The 22,738-nt window shown below is 32.8% G+C and overlaps 1 protein-coding gene and 1 long non-coding RNA gene across 2 annotated transcripts; one reads left to right on the top strand and one right to left on the bottom strand.

Annotated features, from left to right (window-relative positions):
• The first annotated feature begins 794 nt into the window (after positions 1-794).
• Positions 795-1,537, top strand: LOC147501752 (uncharacterized). The gene is made up of 2 exons (XR_015219863.1): positions 795-996; positions 1,093-1,537. It is a non-coding gene; the product is annotated as an uncharacterized LOC147501752 (long non-coding RNA).
• A 1,745-nt stretch (positions 1,538-3,282) lies between these two features.
• LOC147501751 (uncharacterized) lies at positions 3,283-4,351 on the bottom strand. Its single transcript, XM_086603827.1, has 2 exons — positions 4,022-4,351; positions 3,283-3,908 (listed from the first exon to the last, which is right to left on the bottom strand). The coding sequence occupies exons 1-2, from the start codon at positions 4,238-4,240 to the stop codon at positions 3,483-3,485; spliced, it is 645 nt and encodes a 214-aa protein (XP_086459953.1). The 5' UTR covers positions 4,241-4,351; the 3' UTR covers positions 3,283-3,482.
• Between the last annotated feature and the right edge of the window lie 18,387 nt (positions 4,352-22,738).

The following is a 22,738-nucleotide window of genomic DNA, read 5'->3' as shown; positions in this document are numbered from 1 at the left end:
ATAAACATTCAATGTTCATAGTCCTTGAGTATTCAATGTTCATAGTTCTTTAGGTATGAACATTCAATGTCTATACATAAACATTCAATGTTCATAATCCTCTGAGTATGAACATTCGATGTTCATAGTCTTTGAGTATGAACATTGATTGGATATGAACATTCAATGTTCATACATCAATATATTGTATAAGGTACATTCACCTATTTGGATATAAATAATAATTGTTCATACACCAGCAAAAGGTATAAACACTCATTGTTCATAGTAAAATGATAAAAATGGGTAAAATCGGAAAATATTTATTTTAAATCTGAATCATTTGTTCTTGAGGATTATTTTCACGGAAGATAATTGACATTTTAAAAAATATAGAAAAGCGGGGCCAATTTATTTTGTCCTTGAGAATTGCTAATTTTGAAATGGTTGGTTTCTGAGTTAATTTTTCCTCAAAATTTACCCCAAGGATTAATGATATGATACAACTCTGATTTTCGCATCATCATACTAACCAATGTCAATTTAAAGTTCAGTACATTGTGTCTCTTTTGCCAATGTAATTATCTGGCTATATGCTTGTTGGGATCCCATGCTTGTTTAGTTAGAAACTTAGTGATATCTCATGGAATCTTGGCGGAGTCCTTGGCGAACCACTGGTCTAAGAATCCAATACTTAGGTCCGGTCCAGTTTAAAGTTTAGACTTGTCTAGCAATCCGTGTCTGAAGTCTGAACAGTGCAGTTCCTACATATAAGGCATCAAAGTTCATTTGATTTTCAAAATTTCATAACCGCTAATAAGAAAACAAGGGAGCGGGAAAAGGAGTGAAACCAGAGAGAGAGAAAAAGAGAGAATGGAGAAAGAAGAGATTGAAATCAAACAAAGAGATCTGAAATTTGAAAGAGAGGTTTTATTGTTGAATTCATTATCCCTTCTTTCTTCTATCAAATCGTCAGCAAATCACCCCATCCAATGGGAAAATGACGAAGACGACGAGGTTAGTTTTCCATTTATGTTAAATTTCACAACATCGATAAGTTGTAAATAGAGATTTCGTTGAATCTGAATGTTAATTTCACCTTGTTCATTTCAGGAAAAAGAAGCGAGGTTGAGGATTATTTCAGATCTGAAGAAACAGTTGCTTATAGAGCGTTTCAATTACAAGATTTTCAAGCGTTGGAATCTGATCGAGTTTGTTTTGAGTATTGCGGTGATATTTTCTCTTGCAATTGCTATTTTGGTTCTTTTACTGGAATCTGCTTGATTAGGTACTCTTTGTTATTGAGCATGATACCACTTCAATACTGTTGTTAGAAACTTTAATTCTCTGTATTCTGCTTCCAGTTGATTTGGTTATTTGTTGTTAAAAAAATTGTGATTGGCATTTGGAAATGAGTATGGATTGGGGATATTTTGTGGATGTATTTGGTACAACCGTTTTAGTGATAATTACTAATGTCAACATTGGTGTCCTTTTACAGCAGTTTTTATAACTGTAACACAGTTTAAGTATTGATTTAGATATTAAACAATGTGTGTACTGTATGCAGTAATCTGGCTTCATTATATTGGTCTGAAGCAACAATATGCAGAATTGCAGATGAATTTAAGCGATGTGTAGGTAATAAAGCAATAGTTGGTGCCACCAACTCTTGGATTATATTGATTTAAGTTTACGGCTTCTGCTACATTTTCTTAAATATTAAGTCACAATCAATATACTAAATGAAGTCTTAGACCCACGGTAGACGTCCAACCCGTAGATCAACCATAAGTGTGTTTGTGTGCATCTGCATTGATTCACAGAGAAGGGAAATTATTTCCTATAGCTACAGATAGGCATAGCTAGTAATTCGCCGAATTATTCGCGAATTATAAGGTTTGGCAAATAAAACGAATAATTCGGCGAATTTTTGAATGATACGGTTTTATTCGCGAATTGGTTGGGCCAAGCTTATAATTGCTGAATTATTCACGAATTATAAGGTTTGGCGAATAAAATGAATAATTTGACAAATTTTTTAATGATACGGTTTAATTTGCGAATTGGTTGGACCGGGCCTTAGTTGGAACCAAAAATAAATGTGTTAGTAATAGTAAGTAGAACCAAAAATTTGACATTTGTATTATTTTTTCATGAATAAAATTGTAAAAATAAAAATAAAAACGTTATATACTTATATATCAAAATTTTAAATGTAAAATATATAGCCGAATTTTAAAAGAATGCATTCGTATTATACTTGTTTAAAACTCGTATATCGTATTTTTACCGTTAGCGTTTTATTTAACCGAATATTTAAAAGTATTATTGTTGAAAATTTCGAATCTTAAGCAAATAATTACCGAATCGAACTTTTGCCCTCCACGAATTTACTAGCTATGCAGATAGGTAAACAACAATCTTCTAATTATTATGAACGCACACACTAAATGCTAGTCCTAAATCCTAATGCGGGCATGACTTCACGCAAGCATGACCAGCCTTTGTATGTATTTGTACGGATTAGGACATTGCAAGCCCACACTTAAATAAATGACATAATTCAATCGTGAATAAAGTCGAAACCATATTCCATTTTCGACAAGTACAACTGTACAAGTAATCATATTTTGGTAGTTGGAATACATTTACAACTCAACATATTAATTACTAATTGACACAGTACATTTGACTCTAGAATCTAGATCGACTCAGAGTCCTAGACACCACGTACTCATGTAGCATGTGCAAGAAGATATTCTGGTTTTTTCCAGCGTAAAAAAGCTCTAAACCCGTTGATCTGATGATCTCAGGATTCTCAGCCCAAGAAAGCGCACCAGAAGAACTGCTAGTGCGCCACATGCCTACATTTTGAACAAATTCCAGTAGTCACCATGCACAAGGTTTTACTTATGAATTATCAATCACCCGAGGATATTCTCATAGAGATGAGATCTGAGATGTGTGATCCAACGGTTGAATGTGAGTTTCGGACCGTTGGATCACACATCCAACCGTCTAAACACCCTCGTCCCTATGAAGATATTCTCGTGGTAGCCATGCCAGAGCTAAAACCAAGTCAGGTGGCCCTCTGTTGGGCAAGATTATTTGTTGAAATGTGTGCAGAGGTTTGTTCTAGTAGTTTTACACTGAGCCCAAGGTGATTTATTCCAATATGATGGTTACTGATGATCACCTGACAAGTTAGATCTTCTTATCGTATATATAGAAATATTCATGTATATGCAAACCCCATGTTTCCATTAACTTCACAAGAGGGGAGATGGTTACTTCTTTACAGAACAACACACATGTATATATACATTAATATCCTCGATTTCAGTCTCTGGAATTATTTCCTTCTACACATGCAAGAGATGGACATATATGAGGCTACTGAGACTTGGAACACAATACCAAGATCGAGCTACGTTTATAAAATTCAAGTGTAATACTTATAGCACCAAGTACTGCTATCATCTCTATCCTTATTTAACTAACTAGTCCTTGCATGGTAAGAGACTTAACCTTGGCGTAAAAGGACCTATGGGGCTTTGCTCAGGAGGGTGCATGAATTTGCAATTAGGACATGCAGGGGAAGACTTGCACAACATTACCAACATGTTACACCTCATGCAAACTGCTGCAACCATTTCTTTGTGATCTTCTTCGAAAGTCGTCCATGATGTACAACGCGTCAAAGCATCGGATTTCTTTGGTGAAGTGCTTGAATTCATCGTAAGGCGACTGTCAGGCTCATTCTGCTTTGTCCAATTGTCATCTTCTTGTCTCCTAAGTGAATCACATGGAAGATTTAGCTCCAAGTCTAAGCACATAGGAGCCAATCTCAATCTTTCTGGACTCTCCCTTGGATCTCTACAACTTTTCTTTCGGGTCTTTGTGTTGTAAAAGTGTATTTGTCCTGACTGCACCAAAATAAGATGGTATAAGATCGGAGTTCTGGAATCTAATTGACTAGTAATGTTCGATTTTAAGCTATAGAAAAAAGAAATTTGAAATGTTTCTTTGAATAACTTACCTCAACATCCAGACATTGTTTCCAATCCATGGGTAGGGGGGCGGGGCATCTGACATTAAAATCTATTTCAAACAAGGATTTTGTAGTTTCAGCCTTGGAAATCTTTGATAGCAAATTGAAGCACTCTCCTCCTTCCCACTTTCTCTTATTTCCTGAATTTTCAATCTCTGGGATCATGTTCCTTTGATTGGAAGAGATGGATTCTTGAACTGAAACCATGGATTCGAATCAGAATGTCACTCTTAAAGTCGTCAAGAGTCTCTCTCTTTCTTTCTTATTTGATCAAATAGTGAGTTTGTGCTGGTTATATAGCTATATCTGCACACTATTTGCGGGGCAAGTAAGAATCTAATGGATGAACTTTAAAAGCACATTAAAAGGTCCCACTTCACCATGACGTTTTCTTTAACTTGTTCTTAATTGCTTCAGCTAGAGCCGCTCTAAAACCAATGTGGAGTTATTATTCATTCAAATCCAATACTCCCAAGATATTGGCTAGCCATGCACCTCCTTGTCTCTGTGTTTTTACGTGGGCATATAATCAAGATGTCATATTTTCTTTATACACAAACAAGCTGGTCTTATACCATGACCCATCTAAAGTTCTAATTGACGATAGACCAGCTTGTTTATGTTGTAATTTGTCTAATTATGATTCGAATCACCTAATACCCTAAGTCAGATACACGTTTTATGTCAAAATGCGTAATTCATCAGGGTACCATGACAAAGGAAACAAAATTACATGGCCAGATACTACCAATTAAGCATATACGTGGCACCTGTATATAAGCAGCACTATAGAAAATCAACAAATAAATTCGAATAAGGTCAAGATAGTTAGGGAAGCCAACGTTGGAGGGGGGAGTAGTTAATGCAGGCGGTGACGTTTATCTAAAGAGAGAGAGAAAGGGGGTTATTGAATTCAATGGGATCATGAAGGTGTGGGATTTAATGGGATTGAAGTTAAGGGTGTTGAGAGCTTTAAAAGTTCTTTAGGTGACCCAAATTTGGAAGTTGTAGTTATTGAAGAGCGATGTGCATTCAATCTTTCTTCAACTGTATGCAGACTCCGCCATTTAATGGACCATTTAACCCTTCATCAGTTCATCTACGTGTCTGTTTTCTTTGAGTTTGTGCGCTTCCTCTCTATAAATTTGGTAGCTCTTAAACCAAAACTCCATGTACCCAAATATATCATATATCAAAACAAGTCAAAATAAATAAATAAACAAGCCAACAGTCACACCCTCAAGTATGGGCTATTGCCAATCAATCAATGTATCTCTTCACTATTTTCCTTGACCACCAAGCCGTGGATCCGTACCATGTACCTCTGTTTTAATTGCCTGTGGCCTTGTATAAATACTGCTTTACCATAGCAAGTTCATTAAAGGGTGTATTTGATTCAGATTTCAGAGGCAAATTTATATACTAGTGGATAACTTTTACCTTTTAGCCGGAACTATAAGCTGCTACCGAACTACAATATCATCAACATAAAACCACTATATCCCTTGATGTGAATAATCTCCATGGCGAATCAAATACGTCCATTGCTAATTACTATATCATCCTACCTCCCTAACCGACAACTAGCACAACTGGTTAGTTCGAAATTTTGGATTACACCGAGGTTACAAGATCGAATATCCATGGAGCTGACACACTCACACACTAGACGGGGGGATGCTTAGCTTCCGGAATCCGGACTATGGCCTGATTTCAGCTAGCACTCTGTATTCATGTCCCCACTTAGTATTCCGAGCTAAAATCACGTTGCTAAAATGAATTAATAATGATGTTACCTTCGAATTTCTGAATGACCCTATAAGCTATTTGATTGCGGGACAGGGGGACAATCCCAAATATAGCATGGTCCTTCAAATTACATACCACATCCATGAACTGAACAGTTACAACTTCATGTCACAATGGTCTTTGATCCAAAGGATCAGCTTAGAAATTTGGATTGCGGCAACAAAATAATGATAGGAGATCTCTTTAAGACATGTACAAAAAGACCCAACGGATCGGAACTGGGTCATAAATCGTAAGATACATTTATGTCATTTTAATTTTAAGCCTTTCAATAACCTCTTCTCAGGTTTGGAAATCGTATTCTTTGCATGTACACTTATGCACAACACACATTATCTGATTGGCAAGTCTGTTTTTTAAATGATATCAGTAACTCATGGACATGGTACTATTACCCAAAAATTTTACAAACTTTACTAGTTGGCACCTGCATTAGGTTGCACGCCCATTCATTGACGTGAACAAACTATTATTCATATATGTATATATAGTTTTAACGTCCTAATTCAAATTTAAATGCATGAGACTAGAGTTAGTCTTTACTCTTTAGAGCATCTCCAATGGAGTGTAAATCTACACCTCCACATAGGCTCTATGTAAGCGCCACTAGGATTTTACACTCTTATTTCTAAAGTAATAAATATACACCTCATGGCTCTTCCAATGGTGGTGTGGAAATAAAGATGTTAACCGTCAAAAAAGAAAATTTTAAGAGGAGAACGCACGTCACTTTAACTCACGTCCGTATTCTAGAAATCTGAACGAGATGTCATGGGCGTCGCCTATTTTAAGTACCCACGCCTGTTGAAGTGACATCTGAATTTTAAAACCCACCCACGACATTTAAAGTTACGTCCGTGTTTCTTATTAACTAATAATCTGGGAAGGGAATTTCCACCAAATTTTAACAACTAATAGCTATTATATACGGTTTACACCCTCCATTGGAAAGGGTTTTTTCAAAGTAGGGGTGTAAATTTCACACATTATACGCTTTACACTCTCCATTGGAGATGCCCTTAGTATAACAAGTATGGGCGTTTAAAATACCAACCCTCGAAATTGACACTATTTGACTGTCTCTAATATTAAAATGAGAACAAAAGTCTGAAATGTCGCCTTCAAATCAGCAAAACCAACTGTATTTTTAAAACCTCTTAAAAAAGGACCGTAATGTAAAAGGTAAAGTTTAACCTCTTATACAATATAAAAAACGGCCTGATTCTGACCAAAACAACCCGACTTATTTGACTTTAGATAAGGAAGGGGTTTAGGGACATATTTTATCTTGACACATAAATAAACTCAAAATCGTTATAATATTTATAAGTTTTAGATTAAGCTAATTTTTTGTAGATATAATATCATAACTATTTTAAACATTGTCACAAATAATAAAAAAACCTAAAAATTTCTAAACTTGCCAAATATAGTATCAAAAATGGTGAAAATGAATGGTCTACAATTAGTCAAATTTTATAAATTGTTAACTACATTTGGCAGGTTTGGATTTTTATTTTTATTTTTTTGATTATTTGTGACAATGTTTAAAATAGTTAGAGATCATATCTATAAAAAATTAACCTAATCCAAAACTTATAAATGTCTTAACGATTTTGAGTTTGTTTACGTGTTAAGATAAAATATGTCCCTAGAATCCCTCCCTTTAGATAAAAGGTCAAGTTTACAGGAAAATACAAAACAAGACGAAGCCTTGACCAAAACGATCTAACTAATTTTGTATGCACATTCAGTGTGTGTGTGCATATACACAACAATCCATGTGCATTATTACCTAACGGGTAATGCACATTTAGTGTGCATACATATTGTAATATGCACAACAATCAATTTGCATACCTAAAATAGGTATCCACAATTGGTGTGCTTACTTTTTGAGGTATGCACAGTCAGTGTGCATAACATGCACATGTCTTGCATGTTATGTTAGTTTATTCTTCCTATTAGTTTTGTATGCACGTTTAGTGTGCGTGGATGCACACTTATTTAGTGTGCACAACATCTACTAGGGGGTGTGCATGGGTATCTGATTATCCGAAATCGAATCGGAATCGAAATTGTTTATAGTGGTTATGGATCCTGAAATGTTAGACCCATTAAAAGTGGGTCTTCAATAATCGAACCGATAAGAATTGGAACAGTTAAAACCGAGTAGCTAAAACCCGAGGTTACCCGAACCAAAACCATAACCGATTATTATTATTTTGATATATAAATTTTATCAATATGTTACAGCTAACAAAGACGAACTCAAACATTATAGTATAATATTTGTTTTGGTGTAAAAGTCTATTAAATATATATATATATAGTGAATGTATGTTGTTAAATTTATATTTTATAATATATTACACTGTGTAAATATATATGTGTTTTATATATGTTAATAATAATGTCTACGTGTACACATATATTATGAATTAATAACTAATACAATGTATATACATTAACTGATACACGTGTACAAGATAATATATATATATATATATATATATATATATATATATATATATATATATATATATATATATATAGAGAGAGAGAGAGAGAGAGAGAGAGAGAGAGAGAGAGAGAGAGAGAGAGCACATGCTTGATATATTATACGTGTATATATATGATAATAAATACGTGCAATGTTAACAATTGTGGTACATGCATGTACTTATTCTACATGTTAAAATTTAGTATGATATATATTTATAGGATGCATTTGTGTATAGTATAATGTACACATGTTCGATTTAAAATGCTCATGAGATGTATTTAAAGTTTTTAGATAACTTCTAAATATTATTGAATTTAGGACCATTACTTTTTATGAGAGGATAAAAATGTCGGTGACAAGTGTAATGAAAAACCAACTTTTATATCAGTTACATAATTAAAAAAATAATTTTAGCAATAATAATGCAAGAAATGGGTCTCAGCCGCGCCCCCTGGTTTAGATCCGATTCATGTTAACCCCTCCCCTTCGCCCCATACCATAAAACCTTCCTATTTTTGATGCCTCGTGACATAAGCTCCATATTTTTGATATTATAAAAAAATCGCGGTCTCTTTCTTATCTCTCAATCTCTTTCTATTCCTCTTTTACCCTTTAGAGAAAAAAAAACCTATTTTCATTCCTTAGTTTCTCTCCTTCAATCAATTTTGATTTCTTTCGTTTCTCATTCAATCAAATTTAGTTTTGAGGTTTAGTAGGTAAGTAGATTGAGTGGAATTTGTTTGATGAAATGTTTGTAGGAAATAAGTGGACGTTTACTTGATGTGAAGAGGTTAGTGAAGTTGGAGATCTTGGATAGAACGATCACTTTAATCTATTTAGAAGTGATGGATAAAGATAAACCAAAGCAAATGCAATGACAAAATTGGAGTTGAAATTGTCCGATGCCTTGATAGAATATATGTAAATATATGTTTACATAGTAACTTGGCATATGCAAATACAAATTCACATATGAAAATAACAATTCACACAATATACAAATTTATTTTATCATAGAATTTATAATATGTAAATTTATTTTTGCATAGAAATAATTCTAATATGTAAATTTATTTTTGCATACAAATGTTATGTAAATTTATATTTGCATACAAATTTTACTGTGTAAATTTCCTTTTGCATAATATTCTAAAATGAAAAGTTATTTTTGCATTAAAAATGCAAGCTATGCATTTTTTTCAAGAGGCGACTCTTGGCCAGTGTTTTTTTGTTAACAAAATTATTGTTTTCCCAAAAAAGTAAGAGATTTTCCAATGGGTTATGGTTTAGATATGTTTTTTAAAGAACCAAACTTGTTTGTTTTGATTTTGGTAGTGTTTTATGACAAAGAAATTGATATTTCACATCTGAACAAGGAGATGTTTCTACACTAATTCAAAAATGAGAAATTTCTAGATCTGAAATTAAATAGAGAACATAATAAGGTGGACTGGTGGAAATGATGGGGGTATTTAGGTCATTATTAGTTTTATTTTCTTATTTCAAAAAATAGGGAGGTTTTGTGGGTTAGTCCGCAAGCGAGAGTGTTTTAAGTAACTGAATCAAGCCGAGGGTGATTTGTCCCAAAACCTGAATAATAATGTATAATCCGATAAAGAACCGGAACTGGAACTAACTAAATATAAGAAAAAAAACTTAAATTGGTAAGAACCGAACCGGAACTCACCCATGAACACCCCTAACATTCACATATGTTTTGTTATGCTTATTCTATTTTGTTGGTTTTGCATATCAAGATTTATCAGCACAATCAGTGTTCATACCTAATAGGATAAAATTATAAAATTAATGACCCAGTCAATATTATTTGTCTTTGTGCAGTGGGTTATTCTAGTATTAAATATGGTTTTTGGTTAATTTCATTTGGAATTTGTTCTAATTGGTTATTTCAAAATTGGGTAGTCCTAGATAGTGATTTTAACCCGAAAAATGAGTATGGCTCAATTTCTTGTTGATTGAAAAAGAGCAATCACAAAATTATTATGCTAGTGCCTATATGGAAATTTGGTAACAATCCATTTTTTTTTTTCGGGTAACTTAATAACATTCCATTTCAATACCATTATGAGTACCTCACGGAATAAGTAGGGACTAGTAAAACAAGCACAGTTGTGAGACAATTTAAATTTGCCTCCATTTTCATTACAGATCCTACCTTCATTGAATCCTTGGATCTTACATAAAGAATTGTAAGTTTAAACAAAGTATTTGTAAAAATGATGTCTTAGAACATCCCTAGGTAGTGGAGGCATCAAGTGTCATGTTTGAAGCCAAGTTTGAGAACAAACATTCACAAACAATGATTAATTCTAGGTGGACTCAAGTATATGTTGTTCAAAGTGGGACCCGTTTATTTTTATAATATTTTAAATATTTTTTTTGTTAAATATGAATCCCACGTAAGTTTTTAATTAGTTAAAAAATTTTGTCTAAAAAAGTGGCCAGGGTTTGTTAATAGAAAACCCCTTGCGAAACTAGGATTGTCACACCCAAGTTGAAAATGTCAAAAAAAAAAAAAAAAAAAAAAAACCCCTCGCAACATTGGGATTGTCGCGGCGACACTCACATTGTCGCGCTGCATCCTCAAACGAAACCGCAAATTTGCGAATACGGATGCGCCCAAACACTTGATGTGACCGGATTTGCTACCACTTAGAATTGGATTTTGGTGAAATTCTGAATGGTGGTAGCAAACCAACACTTGATATTACCACCTAACTAGAGATGGTCTTACTGTTTTGCCACAATTAAATGATGGGGCCCCTTAAATAGTGATCAATCATTCAAATCTCAAATTGGCAATGCCTCTAATCCCATGTCCTCCCATAGGGCTGACTTTATTAACATTTTTTTTTTCGATAATAGACTTTATTAACATTCTCCCAAGAACTGTTAGCCATTAAGAAGGGTTTATAGGCGTGCAAGATGATGAATTATGCACAAAGTGGAAGTGATATTAGATTTTTTGCATGTTGTACAAGCAAACAAGAGAATGGAAGAACCTCCCTGGTTTTGTATGAATGTGCTAGAATCCATATTTTATTTGGTTCCTGCTTTTGATTATGTTGAATTTAAGCATGTTTATAGGGAGACTAATAAGGTTGTTGATTACTTAGTCTCCTTGTACATGAATGAATGTAATAGTTCTAGCCATGTGTTGATGTTCTATCCTCCTTTTGATGAAAGACTTAGCATAATTGTAATGGAGAATGGACTAGGTACTAGGTACTGTGTATAAGAGATTTACTAGCTTTCGAACCCGTCCTACAAACGGGTGCCCTTATATTAAATTATTCTAAAAAAATATTAGCAACTATGCATATATGCATAGTTAGTTAGCTATGTATAGCTATGAAATATGAAAATTATATTAATCACGCATTCAAATTTATTGCACCACTCTCTATAAAAAGGAAGCACCATACCTTGATAAAACCTATCGACTTCTTTTTGTTGTTAGGTTTAATAATAGAAGTTTCATTGAAGTTTTGTGAGAATATCAAATGTGGCGAAAATAATATTGAAGCTACTTGAAGAGTAAGACATTTCCAATCATAATAAAAGAATTATGATAAACACTACTTATAATACAAAACTATATTTGTCGAGACATTCCCCCTACATGTAATACAAACATGTTTTAGGGTTATTAGTTCAATACATATGCATCAAGTTTCTGATTTTCCATTAATTATTCTTTACGGTTAGTTCAATGTAGTTCCATCCAGTTTCAATTTCTCATTAATTATTTTTTGAGGTTAGTTCAATGCAATAATTACATCAAGTTTCCGATTTCCCGTTAATTATTATTTGAGGTTAGTTCAGTGCAATTGCATCCCCTTTATGATTTCCCATTTGTTATTCATTAAGGTTAATTCATCTGATTGCATCCAGTTTTTCGATGTTTAGTTAATTAGTCTTTTAGATTAGTTCATTGCATTTGCATCCGGGTTCTAATCTCCTATTAATTACTCTTTTGAGGTTAGTTCAATACATCACAACCAATTTCTGATTTCCGTTAATTATTTTTCTAGGTTAGTTCGATAGTTTACAATTTATAATTATTTATACTTTGAGGTCAATGTGATACTGATTACATCCGGCTTCGATTTCCACTTAACTATTTCTTTAAGGTTATTTTAATACATTTGCATCCAATTTCTGATTTCCGTTAGTTAATCTCGATTTTAGTTTAATGCGCATGCATCCAGTTTTTGATTTTCAGTTAATTATTCTTTGAGGTTAGTTCAATACAAAATCTAATTTCCGTTTTTATGTTAATTGTTATTTGATGTTAGTTCAATGTTTTTGCATCAAGTTTTCGATTTTTCTTTTTAATTATTTTTTTAGGTTAGTTCATTTTTGAGGTTAGTTCAATGCGATTACATCAAATTTATAATTTTTTAGTTAATTATTTATTTAGGTTAGTTCAAGTCTTGAGTTTCATCCATTTTTCAATGTTTAAAATTATTAGTCTTTGATATTAGTTCATTGCATTTGCATCCAATTTTTAATTTCCGTTAATAACTCTTTAAGGTTAGTTCAATACATCTGCATCTAGTTTATGATTATTTATGTTTTGAGGTTAGTTAGTGCACTTTGCAATTACATCCGATTCTTTGAAGTTATTTCAATGCATTTGTATTTAGTTTCGATTTCCCACAAATTATTTTATGGGGTTAGTTCAATCTGATTACATTCGGTTTTTGATTTTTGTTAATTATTTTTGAGTTTAGTTCAATGCATTTGCATCCAGTTTCCCATTAGCTATTATTTGAGGTTTGTTTGATGTATTTGCATACTATTTCCAATTTCCCTCAAGGATTTGTATCCAATTTCTAATTTCCGTTAGTTATTCTTTTGACGTTAGTTTAATGCAATTGCATCCAGTTTCGATTTCTAGTTAATTACTTTTCGAGTTTAGTTTATTGCATTTGCATAAAGTTTCTAATTTCCTATTAATTAATCACTTTTTGAGCTCAGCATTATGTATTTGAATCCAGTTTCGATTTTCTTTTAATTATCCAATATAGTCTAATACCAAACTTCTAAAATCCAAATGAGTAGTGTCATTGCAAACATGACATAAAAATTAAATTATGCTTGATTTACTATGTGGGATCATCGAAGATTATCCAAATTCGATTTCTCGTCAATTATTCTTTAAATTATATGCATGACTCACTATGTAGAATCTTCAAAGATTATCTACTTAATGGGTGTTGTTATATTAATTATTCTGAAAAATATTTGCAAATATACTGGTATTATATATTAATATTATATTGATCACTCATCCAAATTTCTTATAATGTGAAAACCTCACTCTCCATTAAAAAAAAAAACTCACTTTTGATAAAACCCTTCAATTCAACTTCATTTTGTTGTTTAATAATAGAAGTTTGATTGAAGTTTTGGAATTGTCTAATAAAGGATGTTCATATATATTGAAGCTACTTGAATAGCAAGGAGTTCTCAATCATATGGAAAGAGATAAGATAAACACCATTTTAAATGCAAAACTGTACTTATCGAGACATTCCCACAACATATAACCCAACTATATTTTGAGGTTAGTTCAATGCATTTGCATCCAGTTTCTGATTTTCCATTATTTATATTTTGAGGCTAGTTCAATGCAAGTGCATCCAATTTCTGATTCTCGTTATTTAGTTTTTGAGGTTAGTTCAATACAGCTACATCTAGTTTCCAATTTCCTGTTAATTCTTTCTTTGAAGTCAGTTCAATGCATTTGCATCCAGTTTCTGATTTTCCGTTAATTATTATGTGAGATTAGTTTAATGCATTTGCATCCAGTTTCCGATTTTCGATTTCTCGTTTATTATTTGATAAGGTTGCATTTACATCTAGTTTCCGATTTCCTGTTAACTATTGTTTGAAGTTAGTTCAATGAATTTGCATCCAGTTTCCGATTTTTCCTTGAGATTAGTTCAATGTATTTGCATCCAGTTTATTTTTTGAAATTAGTTCAGTGCAGTTGCATCCGGTTTCCGATTTTCCGATTAATCTTAATTATTCTTTAAGATTAGTTATACTCATTTGCATCATGTTTCCAATTTACAATTAATTTTTCTTTGAGGTTAGTTCAATGGAGTTGCATCTAATTTCCGATTTCCAATTAATTAAATCTTTGAGGGTAATTCAATGTATTTACATACAATTTCTGATTTTCCGACAATTATTTTTTTATGTTAGTTTGATGTATTTGCATCCAAGTTTTGATTTTCCGATAATTATTCTTTGAGGTTAGTTTAATGCAGTTGTATCCATATTCCAATTTTCTATTAACTACTTTTTAAGATTAGTTTAATACTTGTATTTGCATCCAGTTTCCGATTTCACGTTAAATATTATTTGAGGTTTAGTTCGATGTATTTGTATCCAGTTTTCGGTTCCCCATTAATTGTTTTTTGACGTTATTTTCATTCAGTATTATATATATTTTAAAATATTTGTCATTATTGTTTTGCCGTTATTTTTTTTTTCATTTTCTATTATATATTTTGTGATGTTATTTTTTGTATAATTTAATTTTTCACATGTAATTTGTTTTGATTTGGTATATAATTTATTTAAATCCAATGTCCACTTTAACTTAATCTCGTTATTCCGCCGAATATATAACATTTAAGAGTTGAAAAATTATAAATTCATAAATTTAATTGGAATATGTCATAATTATTGTGGCCAGAATTGTGATTTTGAAATCCTTAACTATGAATAAATGTCTAAATTATAGAGTTGAAAAAATTATATTATAGTGTTGAAAAATTATAAATTCATAAATTTAATTGGAATAAGTCATAATTATTGTAAGATTGTGATTTTGGAATCCTTAACTATGAATAAATGTCTAAATCCCACAAAGTCACTTAATATGTCAAATCAAAAAAGGCTTTTAGGAAAATCGTTTTAGGAAACTATTGTTTTTAACAATTTAATTGTTTGTCTCATTTTTTTTTTCGTAATTAGCTATATTGTTTAGGAAAATTTGGAGACTTTGTGAAACTCTAGATGAGATTTTTTTTTTTTTTAAGATTTAGCTATAGTGTTTAGGAAAAGTTAGAGACTCTGTGAAACTCTAAATGGGATTGTTTCCTTATTTATATCATACCTTTTTTATAATTAGTAATAAAATTAAGAAAAAATTGGAGTCTCTCCGAGTGCTCCAAAAAATAGATTGGTGAGGGTGTAACAATAATATATATCTAAGAAATTGGAATATGTCCCAGAATTGTGATTTTTGGAATCCTTAACAATGAATAAATGTCTAAATCCCACAGTGGATGGCGCATCAAATCGAAAGGGTTTTAGGAAAATCGTATTCGGTGAAAACTATTGTTTTTAGCAATTTAGTTTTTTGTCTCATTTTTTCCCCCTTAATTAGCTATATTGTTTAGAAAAAGTTAGAGACTCTTGTTTAGAAAAAGTTAGAGACTCTTTGAAACTCTAGATGGGGTTGTTTTTTCGTAATTAGCTATAGTGTTTAGGAAAAGTTAGAGACTCTGTGAAACTCTTGGGATTGTTTCCTTATTTATATCCTACTTTTTTATAATTAATAATAGAGTTTAGAAAAAACTGGAGTCTTTGCCAAAAAAATAGATCAGTGAAGATATAACTATAATATATATCTAAGGATAAAGATAAATATTTGTTTCCTATTTTATCTCCTACTTTTTCTTAATTAGTCATGACACGTGGACACCCTTGAAACGCTTCCTCAATTGAAGAGGGTAGAGCTATAATATATATATAAAGATTAATGAAAGCTAAGGATGTTGTAATCCAACTTAATCGTCAAAAAACAAAACATTCTCCTATACTATCTTTAATTCTTTACTTTGGTAAGAAAGTTATTAAGAGTACTAGTATTCTAGCATTGCACGATGCGCATGTTACATTCTTAGTTGGTTCTCAATATAAAATAATAATAATCATAAATCATAAATAAATAAATATTTGGAGGCAGTTTCTAATTTAATGAGCCAATTAGAATCCCCCTCCAAATACACAACTTTTTATTTGTGTGTTTTTTTTAGAGAGAGAGACCCTAATTTTCCATTTATGAAGGGAATCCTAATTGGCTCATTAACCCTATAATTTATCACAAAATATAGGAATTGTTCAATAATTAATATAAAAATTAGGGACTGTTTTATAATTTATGAAAAATATAAAGATAGTTTCGTAATTTAAAATAGTTAGATGCCAGTTTTGTAATTTATTGATAATATAGGGGCAATATGCTAAATCAAGAGCTTGAATTTTATTAGTCAAATGTCAATTTTACCTTTCCCTCATGTATGTTATTACACCCTCTATTTTAACAATGATTGGGGAAATCACTGTTCACCAAACAATTCTCTTTAAAATAGTTAGATATGGAGATTCTAAAAATAAAAATGAAAATTGTAAAAAGACAAAACGAAAAAATAGAAAAGGAAAAATCTAAAGCAATTGAAGGCTTTGAGGGAAGGAATTGTCATTGAACTTATTAAGGTTCAAGTCTACTGTCTACCTGCCTTCATTAACTCGACATGAATAAGAATAAATGCGGAATTGAAGGATGAGTATTGTTGACACTCCTTACTTTCTTCAACAGTTTCTTCATCATTCCCACCATCTGTTTCGGTTAAATGCTTTCAACCCACTCTCTTCCCACTTCATTAACCCCTTCTTCTGATCTTTCGGAAACTTCAATCAATCACTTGCGACCTTATACACACTACATTAAATGTCACGAATTGTTACTCCTGCTTCATAAAAAATTGAGGTCGTCTACGCCCAGGAACAGAGTCATTCATAAAGAATAGAGTTCTTTCTCTTCTACAATTATACTTTAATTTCAACCTTCAATTAGTTAGTTCAGGCTTAGGAAAAAATAATGTTCAGGTTACATATCTATGTTCTACTGGAAAATTTTGAATCAATCTGTTAAGCCACAAAAAAAAACGTACATTCTCCACTTTATGTGCTTATAACCATGACCCAAATATTGAGATATGCAGTATAGTCTCATTTTGGACATTTGAAGCCATACATACATTACATGACATGATAGTATTTACTAGCCTGGCTCCAGTCATTTTCAATATACGGAGAATGCAAGATAAAAGCATTGAAGAAATGCAACCATAAAATGCATGCTGAACAGGGTAGATATTTGATTAAGATGATCAATCTCTTCAGCAATTGGTCACTTAATATGTACCTATCTTCATAATGTTGGCCACTGACTTTTCGTCTTCTTTATAATTATAGATGAATTAATCAAGAGTAATTGATATATGATTTCAATTTCTTTTCTCATTGATTTGGATTGGAGTGTGCTTGAGGGGATCGGAGGTGGCCTATTTTGTTGGCCCCAGGTGAGGTGGTAAACTTGTTGAATCCATGGCCTGTGTTTGGAACCAGAATACACTTTCTGACGTAAACATTCAACGTAGGGCCCATGATCTCTGATATTGGGCCATTTAACCAGTAACGACCATAGTGTATTCACTGTATTGGCGTGAACAAGGTGTGGAATTTTATTTGAAAGACCCTTCTCAAGGACGCAAAAAACTTGCGCATTTTTTTTTTTTTTTTTATAGTTTTAGAGAATAAACATTTTCTATTGCATCTTTTGTTAAATAATTAAAATATTTTTACAATCTCAAAAAAGAATGAAGAACTACAAGCATTGATGAATGCTCAAAATACGAATGCACGTAGACGGACATTTTCGGTTCAAACCAAAAAACAACCTTTTGTCGGAAAAATGACATTTGTAATTCCGGGTACCAGGTTTTTAAATTAAAGAAATGTAATATTATATTTGTTTGAATCTATTATAAAAATAATTTATGATATTACAAATAGTTTAACAACTTATATCTCACTATAATTTCATTTCTTCTTTATATCAATTGTTCTTCCTTTAAAATGATAATATAATTATTCATTTTTGTATTTCAATTTAAAATGTAATTTTAATGAGTAAAAAGAACAAATTCAACTCTCGATGTAGACTTGATTCATTATTTTGTGATTTTAAATTTTTTCATATTTATAATTATTGGCTAAATAGATTGGTTGGACTTTGAGTTTGTCATTATACAAATTGTAATATAAATGAGTTTTAAACCTTGTAAATGCAACTAAAGATCTGCAAAGTCTTTAAAAGGACTTAGGGTAAAAAACTTTTAAAGAGACAATTTAGGGTTAATATTTGAAGAATGTTTAGGGCAAATGCTCCAACCCTAGACCTACCAATTAATAATCAAAACAGTTTGTTACATTTTTACATATTTATTTTCTATTGCATCTTCGTATATAATTTTTTTTACATTCTCATAAAAGAATCAGAACTAGGAGTTATGGTGGCTTGTGTACCAATTATGTTCCCATAGATATCTATTTGCACGTAGACGGAGATGTTCGGTTCAGACGTTCACTCCCTGTTAGCCGGGTAACCAAAGGGTGAGGTTTTATCTGGAAAGGCTTGCATACAATATGAGATGCGGTGAATACTGAGATTTATATCTCACTTTCATGATTTTCATTTATACAAAATGTGGAAATCCCTACGAGAACTGTACTCTATGTCTCTATGCATTAGGGGAGATCATTATTATCCACCTTCAAGATCCACCGTACATTTCATTTCTTCCATTTAAGTCCCTTTGTCCTCCTCAGTTTTCATATCAACCTCATGTACAATTTATTGGCTACCTCCTCTTTTACAATAATATCTATCACTTTCAAGATCAAGAGGAGGTACAAAATACACGTACTACATTCTCATCTAAACACTTATCTAATGCAACTAAATGATCTGCAAGTCTATTAGTCTCCCTATAAACATGTATAAAAGAGACAATCTCAAAACAAGAACACAAGCATTGAATGCTCAAAACTACGTTGAGACAGTACCAAGGGGGGCTTCAATCTTGTTAATGCACTTGACTGCATATAATTAAAGAGTCTACAGTACCAAGGGGGGGCTTCAATCTTGGGGGCTTCAATCTTGTTAATGCACTTGACTGCATATAATTAAAGAGTCTGAAGCCATCACCACTTTCAATTCTTGAATCCTTTCATAATGCACCCTTCCAATCCAGTTCTGATATATATGTTACAAAAGTTAAAACAAAGACTAGAGTGCGTTTATTGGTAAAACACCCCTTGATCTTTTCTCAACTATGTGTTTCATTTAAAACTTGCAAAATAGTACTAGAGCTAGTATTCAAGTCGAATTTTATTATGTCCAAACATGGCTTGTCTTTTAAATTGAGTCCTTGATGTGAGCGAGCTGGCTTGAGCTAGTTAGAAATTAACCGAGCTGAGTCCTAGGCAGTTATAGTTGTTGCTCCATTGGTATGCTATTGTAGCTAGGGTGGTGGTATTCACGTGTTCATGCTTGGCTTGTATTCTATAGTAACATGAGCACGAAAATATCGAGCCCAAGCCGTGCGCGAGTAGCTCAAAGCATTGGTAAATTGATGAGAACATGAGATAGATAATATTTTCCGACGTCTAGCTTAATTATACGTACAATCCTCAATTCTTTCCATCTTTCTTCTGGTCGATCAGCCGCAAATATGATTACCATGTTTGAAGTTTTGAACAGTGAAGCTAAACGTGCAAAGTATCTGGCTGACATAAGCAATGTCCTCTATTACGATTTAACTTCCCTTTGCATTCTTGGGCAGAATTGCTGCGAAGTGGGAGAACGAGCAATAATAAGGATAGAACTAATCCACATGGACCAGCACAGAAAAAACTTCCTAAGTCAATTCTGATTGGTGTATTGTATTAAAATAATGAGTTAAATTCTCTCTCTTCTCTCTCTCACCAGCCAATCACAACTGATTTCTGAAGTTTTTTTTTTTTTACGTAGGCCATGTGTGACAGTCGCGCCCCAATAATAAAGCCATTTGGCCGAAATATACACCATGGTCGGTGATTTAGAGACCGGTCATTAAATGGCCATATTAGTAGAAAGTCTGCCCTCTTGCATACTTACATGGGAAGGTATTGATCGAATTTTCTTTTGTTTCTGATACACAAATCTGCCTTGTAGTATCCTAAAGAAATTCCAATCTCAGAAGGGCCTCAGTGCCTCACTATATATATACACACTATATATACAACAAAATCATGGATTGAGGAAAGCTTAGACTCGGAGCTCCCACGGTATAGGGAAATGATGGACCAGACATGTTACAATTGCCCGCAGTATCACAACGTACAGATCTATGTAAAATCTGAGATGGCACGTACTTGACAAATTATCTGTTCATAGTTTCATATTCATGTTACAAAGTCAATCGACCAATAGAATTAGTTCATACTAGCTCATGTTATAATAGGACCCTTTGCAAATCATTATCCAATTAATTTGTTCACGTTTTTTATTTTTTTCAATAAACATTTGTTTTTCATTGATAGAGAATATTATAGTTGTACAAACAATTATCAAGACCAAAATATATATGGAATATTAAAGCAATTAAAAACAAAACCAAGACAACAACTATGTAATCTTGAATTGATAACCACTGAGATCCACCATCAACCATCAACCAACAAGTCCATTTCTTCACTTTCGTTGTAGAAACAAACCTTTCCATATGTGAAATACAATCATCCAACTCCAACGAAAAAAATCCGAATATCAACCCAGCACCGAGAAGTCTCATTACTGGAACATGTGTCGGATTAGCACCTCCATAGAAAAGTGCCCCACCAGATGTACAACAACGGCGAAGGAATGACCCAACAAGAACGCTCAAGGCATCATGCCATACACCAAGAGATAAGATATGTAGGAGTAGAGGACCCATTCCACCGTTTTCGATTATGGAACCAGCAACTATAGTGAAGATACAAGCTAACAAGATCTTTTGACAAATCTAAATTATAATTATGGAACCATTAACTATAATTTGTTCACATTTGGTGCACCTAGTGACCTTGCCTTTTTTTGTGTGTAGATGAGATGGTATATGGATGATATAGATAGATGATGTATATGGATGATGGTCGTTGCACAAAATAGAAGCGTATCAAAACCTAATTATCCCTCAATAAGTAAATGATGAGTAGGGTATCGTTCCACTTTTAAGTGTATGATATGTGAAGGACAAGACTGGAAAGGGGGTTTAAGGGATTAAAAACTATGATTATAGAGATTTTAGATTCTAATGCTAAACTAAACTAAATTAACTAAACTATTAAGAATTTATAAGAGAAAGAATTCAAGAGATTAAAATCCACCAATACTTTTAATCTATGACTTTCTGCTTCATGGTTGTTCTTACAAGTAGACTACAATTAGGCAATCGAGCGAGTGTCGATGCCCTCTTGGACGAAACATCGTTAACAATTAACTCTACTTAAAGTTGTTCCTATATTTATGCTATTAATATCTTCTTTCCTTTTATGTAAGCTCGGGCAGTCATTCAATGTATTACCGAGAGCAACATCAAGGAGTACTTCCTAATAGGACGGTCATTCAATAAATCACCACTTAAAACAAACACAAAAAATACTTCCCTTAGGCAGCCACTCCCTAAGCTACCTAGGGGTGTGCATAAAACTGGTGTACCCGACTAAACCGACCGATCCGACCCGACCCGAGCTACACGGGTCAGTTATCCATTTAAGACGGTTCGGTCGGTTTGTTAAATGGCAAAACCGACAGCTAGTCGGTTCTATGCTCGGTTTGGATTTGGTATGCCCGAAAATAACCAATCCGATCCGCAAATATCTTAATTCACTAGATTAGTAAAAATTAGAAATGTATCGTACCAAATTACCAATTAGTAAAAAGTAAAACCCATTAACTAGGGTAATGAGCTGCATCCCCACCACTATGCCCACCATTCCTCCACCACTTTCCATCGGTCCGCCAATCCTCAACAAAGGTAATAACTAATTATTTGGTTTCTTTCTTTCTTTTTTTTTTTTTTTGTTTTTGTTTCGTGTTTCTCTCAAAACTGAGATCCAAAATATGATCTTCTGTTTGCCTCGTAGTATTCATCTCTTCGTCCATCGCTATCTTAATACGAGCCATCAATTAAAACTTATTACAAAATAGTTCAAATGTACATGGGTTTTGATCATGAAATGGTGGCCAATAGAGAAAGGATAGTGTTCCAAGGAACTCCGGTTTGAGATAAATTTTCCAATGGCAACAAAGAATATTAGCCGCAGCTATGAATTCTACATGGGGAGAAAGGTTGATCATTGGGGGATACGACCGGGTGTTCAACAACATGTAGCCGATTCTCTAGCAATCGATATTGTCGACGTATGGGTTGCAAAGTATATTGGCGGGGACTTACATGGTAATTTGCCACTTG

The sequence above is a fragment of the Coptis chinensis genome, chromosome 4 (genome assembly GCF_015680905.1).
Source record: "Coptis chinensis isolate HL-2020 chromosome 4, ASM1568090v1, whole genome shotgun sequence".
Classification (NCBI taxonomy): domain Eukaryota; kingdom Viridiplantae; phylum Streptophyta; class Magnoliopsida; order Ranunculales; family Ranunculaceae; genus Coptis; species Coptis chinensis.
This window is presented reverse-complemented; position numbering and strand designations above follow the sequence as displayed.

Coding starts and splice junctions, on each gene's coding strand:
- LOC147501751 (XM_086603827.1), bottom strand. CDS start 4,240: ATGGTTTCAGTTCAAGAATCCATCTCTTCCAATCAAAGGAACATGATC. Junction 3,909..4,021: donor AACAATGTCTGGATGTTGAG/GTAAGTTATTCA, acceptor ATTTTGGTGCAG/TCAGGACAAATACACTTTTA.